Consider the following 7,949-nt stretch of genomic DNA (forward strand, 5'->3'; position numbering starts at 1 on the left):
CTCGCCCCACCGCTCCCTCCAGGTCTCTCCACCGGCCACTGCGGATACTCGAGCCCGGTCCGATTTGCCCGTCATTTTGCCAGCTCATGTTCCCAAGCGTGGGCAGTGTGGGCCCAGCTATACGGTGCCCGTGTGGATCGGGGGGATTTTTTGCCCACGCACGCTAAATACATTTTCCCTTGGGTCGAGCCTCCTGGAGAGACCTACCCCCCTATAAATAGGCAAACCAGGGAGTGGGGGTTAAGGTCCAAAATGCTCTCATTGAAAAGCGTTATAAATGGGCCCAGTTGCCTCCGGCGCTCTGCACTCCTGAGGGCCCTGGGTAGCTCGCCGAAGCGATCTACGGTATGGAGTATCGCCCTCGCACGGCGGAGTCGGCCATAGGCCGGACTTCCGCCTCTCTCGGACCAGGCTTTCCGAGGAGTAAATTTCAGCGGGCGTTGCCGCCTCGACGCCCGTAATTTGCTCTCGTGGCCACATAGGCCCGCCGCTTTGCTCCGGCCAAGACACCGTTTGGCCTACTTTGTCGGGCCCTCCGGCCTCCCTGAACTCTCTTTCTCCACCTCGCCCCACCGCTCCCTCCAGGTCTCTCCACCGGCCACTGCGGATACTCGAGCCCGGTCCGATTTGCCCGTCATTTTGCCAGCTCATGTTCCCAAGCGTGGGCAGTGTGGGCCCAGCTATACGGTGCCCGTGTGGATCGGGGGGATTTTTTGCCCACGCACGCTAAATACATTTTCCCTTGGGTCGAGCCTCCTGGAGAGACCTACCCCCCTATAAATAGGCAAACCAGGGAGTGGGGGTTAAGGTCCAAAATGCTCTCATTGAAAAGCGTTATAAATGGGCCCAGTTGCCTCCGGCGCTCTGCACTCCTGAGGGCCCTGGGTAGCTCGCCGAAGCGATCTACGGTATGGAGTATCGCCCTCGCACGGCGGAGTCGGCCATAGGCCGGACTTCCGCCTCTCTCGGACCAGGCTTTCCGAGGAGTAAATTTCAGCGGGCGTTGCCGCCTCGACGCCCGTAATTTGCTCTCGTGGCCACATAGGCCCGCCGCTTTGCTCCGGCCAAGACACCGTTTGGCCTACTTTGTCGGGCCCTCCGGCCTCCCTGAACTCTCTTTCTCCACCTCGCCCCACCGCTCCCTCCAGGTCTCTCCACCGGCCACTGCGGATACTCGAGCCCGGTCCGATTTGCCCGTCATTTTGCCAGCTCATGTTCCCAAGCGTGGGCAGTGTGGGCCCAGCTATACGGTGCCCGTGTGGATCGGGGGGATTTTTTGCCCACGCACGCTAAATACATTTTCCCTTGGGTCGAGCCTCCTGGAGAGACCTACCCCCCTATAAATAGGCAAACCAGGGAGTGGGGGTTAAGGTCCAAAATGCTCTCATTGAAAAGCGTTATAAATGGGCCCAGTTGCCTCCGGCGCTCTGCACTCCTGAGGGCCCTGGGTAGCTCGCCGAAGCGATCTACGGTATGGAGTATCGCCCTCGCACGGCGGAGTCGGCCATAGGCCGGACTTCCGCCTCTCTCGGACCAGGCTTTCCGAGGAGTAAATTTCAGCGGGCGTTGCCGCCTCGACGCCCGTAATTTGCTCTCGTGGCCACATAGGCCCGCCGCTTTGCTCCGGCCAAGACACCGTTTGGCCTACTTTGTCGGGCCCTCCGGCCTCCCTGAACTCTCTTTCTCCACCTCGCCCCACCGCTCCCTCCAGGTCTCTCCACCGGCCACTGCGGATACTCGAGCCCGGTCCGATTTGCCCGTCATTTTGCCAGCTCATGTTCCCAAGCGTGGGCAGTGTGGGCCCAGCTATACGGTGCCCGTGTGGATCGGGGGGATTTTTTGCCCACGCACGCTAAATACATTTTCCCTTGGGTCGAGCCTCCTGGAGAGACCTACCCCCCTATAAATAGGCAAACCAGGGAGTGGGGGTTAAGGTCCAAAATGCTCTCATTGAAAAGCGTTATAAATGGGCCCAGTTGCCTCCGGCGCTCTGCACTCCTGAGGGCCCTGGGTAGCTCGCCGAAGCGATCTACGGTATGGAGTATCGCCCTCGCACGGCGGAGTCGGCCATAGGCCGGACTTCCGCCTCTCTCGGACCAGGCTTTCCGAGGAGTAAATTTCAGCGGGCGTTGCCGCCTCGACGCCCGTAATTTGCTCTCGTGGCCACATAGGCCCGCCGCTTTGCTCCGGCCAAGACACCGTTTGGCCTACTTTGTCGGGCCCTCCGGCCTCCCTGAACTCTCTTTCTCCACCTCGCCCCACCGCTCCCTCCAGGTCTCTCCACCGGCCACTGCGGATACTCGAGCCCGGTCCGATTTGCCCGTCATTTTGCCAGCTCATGTTCCCAAGCGTGGGCAGTGTGGGCCCAGCTATACGGTGCCCGTGTGGATCGGGGGGATTTTTTGCCCACGCACGCTAAATACATTTTCCCTTGGGTCGAGCCTCCTGGAGAGACCTACCCCCCTATAAATAGGCAAACCAGGGAGTGGGGGTTAAGGTCCAAAATGCTCTCATTGAAAAGCGTTATAAATGGGCCCAGTTGCCTCCGGCGCTCTGCACTCCTGAGGGCCCTGGGTAGCTCGCCGAAGCGATCTACGGTATGGAGTATCGCCCTCGTATCGGCCTTGCACCTATCTGTTTTTGATAATAACCCTGGCTTCAAGAAATATGAATTCAAGCTCTCCCAGAAATCTACCCACTAATTCAAGTAGCTTTGAATACATTTTAAAGTCATCGTTGTTCATACCAATTACCTGGAGGTTATCACAACAAATAGTTAATTATAAACACTATTATTTCTTTCTGTGAATTTCTTTTTGGGGGGGAATTTAAGCGGTTAATTTATTCCCCTAATCAATTTCACCCCCGCCGAAATTCGAATGTTCCCATATCTTGGTGAAGCCATTTTTCAAGTGGGGAACGTTAACGTTTTTGGCACTTAAGAACATTTTTCAAGTGTACGGTTTAGCTATTTCCCTCTGAGATGGAAGCCAAAAGATCCACGGAGATGTTCCTGCCAACGATGAACACAACCTCACCTGTGGGGGTGTTTAACAATGTTCTATTTAAGAAGAAACTGTGGGGGCATTTTTAATGTTAATGAGCCTACCTGAAATTCCTGCTTGAAATAGTGGGCTGCACTTTCTGGAACCTCCGCGTGATTGCTTCGCCATTTTCTAAACTATGGATTGACTTTCAGTCTATCACGGCCCCCATCCCCCGAAAACAAAATACTTTTCATTGTAAAATAATATCAAAATTAAAAATTATACTAAGTTACCTGAAGACTTTTGTTTGAATTTGCCACTTTTAAAAACACATCCACTTGGGTAAGGATCTTAGAACAGTACAAGTTTCATCTTGATTCGAATTCAACCTCGCGTTGCTGCCGCTCGAGCTAGCTGCACCATAGTACCACAGCCCCGTCTGCGGCGATTTTACCGAAAGCCTAAATATCAGCAGAAAAGGGAATTGCTTTCAACATGGTGGAAGGAATACCGGTAGCTTTTATTCCTTCCTGCATGCTGTCAAAGAGGTTTGCGATCCCCACATGCCAGTTTAGTGTCAGGTAAGCATACTTTCGCTTCGTATAGACTTAGCCCGATAGCGGCGCCTTTGAGCCTGAGCCGTTTTACAGTAGGCCCAGCCTGCATGTAGTCTAGTTGAAAAGGGGGACAGTTGGCCTAGTGAGCTTCGACTTCGAGTACTGATTGCACTGCAGTTGTGCCTACAATATAGATTGCTGTTAACCAGTTCTGATATTACACGGTTTTGAAAAGATTACCGGTAGTTCAGCATACCAAACCCCAACGATCCATAAGTACTCACATGTGACTGAGGCCAGGTTTTTCAATTTACTAAAATCCTCCCAGGACTTCAGGAGTCTGTAGGGCGTAGAATTTAAAGACGAGGTTGCATCGAGTTTTGTTTTAGGACTTTTTCAATCCTACTATCCTTAGCCTACGGATGTACAGCTGATTATCTATGTTAATGCCCATGTTGACTAAATCAGAGGCCACCTTAAACACATTCTCAGCACATCTTACGGCCAAGGTACATTTAAGACAGAAATGAGTTTATAGCCACAAAATTTACAAGGAAACCATTTCTTGACAGACTTTATTTTGCTCAGAAAATCCCTAAGCACAGTTTACATGTACCTCTGTAACAACGCTTTCCACCTCTGGTGAAAATTTGGGGATTTTGAATTTGGGGACGTCTGCAAAAGAAGGGTGACAACAATGTTACACTTACATGTATAGCATGTAAAAGAATATCAAAGAAAATGCTGATTGGAACTACATGTAGTTTACAATGATAAGGATAAAGAATCAAAAACAATCTTATATTTATGGTCTTAAGTGCAATCTTGAGCTTAGCAAGCACAACAGCGAAGACTGATGAACTCTACAGATGGCGAAAAAAACAGTTCAGTCCTTGACAATGCAAAAATGAGCTGCAAGGGGGACAAAGACCATGTCGTATAAGAATGACCAAGTTCGAGACCAAATGGCAAATATGGGACTTGATGATCCAACACTCGGTTCACAAACTGTCTCTTCTGGAACCAAATTCAGCTCTGCACAAGTTTCACTTTGTCTGGACTAACATTTCTTACGAGTGTTGCTCCACAGAAAACTCGCCACCACAGGTTGAAATGATGTAGATACAAGTCAAAGACTTCTCACAGCCTGAACATGGTAGAATTGCCTTCCAAAATCTCTCGTAGTGTGTATGTGTGTGTCTCAATCTCACTCCCTGTCTGCCATATCTCATTTATTGTAGTTCGTTTGCTGTTTTACTAACATGTGCTTCACAGGCCATTTCTAGTTTGAATCTTTCATGTTTCTGCATCTCCTTTGGTTTTGGCTGTTGTTTTGTTCCAGCCAATATTTGGTCTATGTTTGTCTCAAGCTATGTGTCTGTCCTGCCATCTTTTTCTTTATTTTATTATTTTTTTCTTGTATTTCAGATTAAATCGTTTATTTTGTACATAACCGAACATTTAATTTGAAAAGTTGAGATGTTAATATTTAATGGAAAGATCAACAATGTTGAAGGTAATTATTTAAAGAAAATATGTGCTTGGCCGAACATAGTGGCCTGAGATGCAGGCAAATTTAATTAATACAGGTTAATCTTTAGCAAATTTCTAAGGAGTTTGTTAAAGAATGTCATTTTTTTCCAAAACACGTATCAGGCAATTTTATAGTACATTTCTTGTGCAGTGTTATTGAAAAGCAACTCCTTATGTGGACCTGTATGCTCATAGAGCACACTGTTGCTTTACTATCCTCTAAGTTTATCTGTTTATTTGTTCCCTTTCAGATATTTCTCTTGTGGATGGATGGAAGCAGTCTTGTATCACCCAATCATCCCAAATGCGTGTGTGTGCTTCCTGAGCAGCAAGGTCAAGCCATCCATGAAGTCTGGATCCCCGTATCAAGTGTGGGTAGCAGTGGAGAAATAATCTTCCAAAGGACCAGGTGGCAAAGTGTTATCTTTATACTGTACGTGCCCAGCTGAGTAATTACATTTAACCATCATGATGTCAGCAGATTGTAACATATTATTTTCACATGTATGATTATTGAGGACATGTATGCGTTGAAAGTCCTGAAGAAGGTTATATAGTGATATATTCGGCACACATGCATCTGTTGGCATTACATACATGTACCCATTGTTACAAAGTCACCGCATGTCTCGGCAAACAACGCAATCAGACAAAAATGAAACATTTGGGAAAAGAACACACTGATAAAAGATGATCGGAATAAGTGGATTTTCTTTGGAATCAGAATTGAGATTATTTTAATTATTTACAAATTACAAATTACTACAAATGGACTAAATAAATGGACCAGGTGTGACAACAGCAATTCTTTGTACAGTATAAATAACATAAATTTCAAATCATACGTTTGGCCATTGGAAAAGAAAGGGAGGTACCTCCGGGTGGGAATCTGACCCGAGCTTGACCGTCCATTCGGGAGTCGCAAAACTGGAACGCGATAGAGTTTGGAAACATCCGGCACCATCATTTGAGAGTTGCACCTCAGTGCTGGCCCAGAACAAGGACAGCGGTAAGCGTGGTCATTGGTTATAGCAAGGGATCATGCCCCCGGCACCATCAGCTGAGAGTTGCACCTCAATGCCGGCCCAGAACAAGGACAGTGGTAAGCATGGTCATCGGGGATGGCAAGGGACCGTGTCCTGGGCAGACGGCCACGGGCAAGGCACAGGCTGGTCCACAGTGGTCAGTACAGAACCGTAACTACAAATGGTCAAGAAACATATACTTCAAAATATACAATATAAGACTGAGGGCTTCTTTTTCAATTGTAGAATAATTCTTCTTTTACAAAGATGGCTACATCTGAAGACTTTTCTAATAAACAGTTTCTGTAATCAGAAAGATTTCCATATACCTGTACATGTACTACTTTCACTGGACACCCTGTGTAAAAACATTATGCGACTGGTCAAATTCGAAGTGTTTTGCTAAGAAAATGCTGATATCACTGCTCAAATTAACTGTTGTGACCTCTAATTACTATCTAAGTTTAAGTATATCATGGTTCAGCACAGGGTAAAATACAAAGGTTTGTGCTCTTGCTATTAATTTTTATTTGTGGATATTACCTATTTCTTTTCTCTTTTCAGACCGCCAAAAATTTTGTTGAGTCGGTTTCAAAGCGGAATGTAGAATTCACACCAACTTCCAGCAAAACAAAAATAGCAGATACATTTGACCACCTAGACAAAGCAGTGAGAAGATATGCACCGGACTCCTGCTACCGACAGCTGATGGATGCCATGCCATTTCCAAAGAAAGAAGCTGTATTAAGACCTTCAACTTTAATAGCAATGGCTAAACAGCCTATGAAGATGCTACTGAACTTATCAGCAAGGTGTGTTTGACCAAAGGTGATATCAATACTGTGTGTGAACTCACAGTGAATCAGTCATCTTCCAAAGAGTGGCTGGAACATCTGCAAGGAAGGATAACTGCAAGCAAAATTCAAAATGTATTTACAAGGGTCGCATCGCTGAAGAGAGACCCAACACTTAATAGCTCCTCATTGATCAAAGCAGTAATGGGTTTTAAAAATGTTCCCCAAACGGTTGCTATAAGGTATGGTAGTTCAACTGAACCACATGCAAAACAGGCATATAAGAAGACAATGGCTAGACAACACAGGAAATTTCAAGGAAAAGATAGCGGTCTGATTATCTCTCACAAGAAGCAGTTTCTTGGAGCATCCCCAGACCTCATAATTTCATGCTTATGTCACGGAAGGGGTGTATGTGAAATCAAGTGTCCGTACTCTCTTAAATGAGACTCTCCATCCAGTGATAATTACAAGCACTTGATTAGTGTTGAGAATGGTCAGTGTCGGTTTTCTAGAGCACCGTACTACTATTTCCAGATACAATTCCAAATGGTAATTTTGGAAGTAAGTTACGGTGATTTCTTTGTCTACACACCTAAAGGCAATCATCTTGAACGCATTGAATTTGATTCAGTTCTTTTTAGGGAGATGGTTGAATGAGCTGAATATTTCTGGTTCAAATATGTTGGACCAGAATTAATTTCACGATCCATGAAATGTAGTAAAATGGCAGATCTTTGTGACCACACTTTCGCGAATCCTTCCACTGACATGCTGCCTTTGAACCCTCTGCAAACTAAAAGTGCCCAACCTGCAAAGTGTGCCAAGCAGAAGTTGCTTTTTAAGTCCCCATACCCTGCTGTTTATATTTGTGCTGCTTGTGATCAAAATGTCACAGGCCCAAGCAGTTTTGTGAAATGCAGTGTTTGCGCGATGAGGTACCACAACGCCTGCATAAACATTGATGATGCATCATGCCTTGATTGGAGGTGCTTCCTTTGTGCCTTCTGAATGTCAGGTCATGACCTGGCATTACCACACAATAGTTACAAG

The 7,949-nt window shown here is 46.7% G+C and overlaps 1 protein-coding gene across 9 annotated transcripts; it reads left to right on the forward strand.

Moving 5' to 3' along the window:
• Positions 1-3,198: 3,198 nt before the first annotated feature.
• On the forward strand, positions 3,199-7,336 carry LOC110986857 (uncharacterized). Of its 9 annotated transcripts, none has more exons than XM_087130775.1 (4): positions 3,199-3,568; positions 5,329-5,510; positions 5,945-6,259; positions 6,667-7,336. In XM_087130775.1, the coding sequence occupies exons 3-4, from the start codon at positions 6,119-6,121 to the stop codon at positions 6,922-6,924; spliced, it is 399 nt and encodes a 132-aa protein (XP_086986901.1). In that variant the 5' UTR covers positions 3,199-3,568; positions 5,329-5,510; positions 5,945-6,118; the 3' UTR covers positions 6,925-7,336. The 9 variants fall into 9 exon arrangements, with proteins under 9 accessions (XP_086986901.1, XP_086986902.1, XP_086986899.1 ...); XM_087130776.1 differs by having other exon boundaries at positions 5,329-5,486; XM_087130773.1 differs by having other exon boundaries at positions 5,329-6,259.
• Positions 7,337-7,949: the final 613 nt, after the last annotated feature.

The sequence above is a fragment of the Acanthaster planci genome, linkage group LG20 (genome assembly GCF_054643075.1).
Source record: "Acanthaster planci isolate LZ-2023a linkage group LG20, COTS_SCS, whole genome shotgun sequence".
Lineage (NCBI taxonomy): Eukaryota > Metazoa > Echinodermata > Asteroidea > Valvatida > Acanthasteridae > Acanthaster > Acanthaster planci.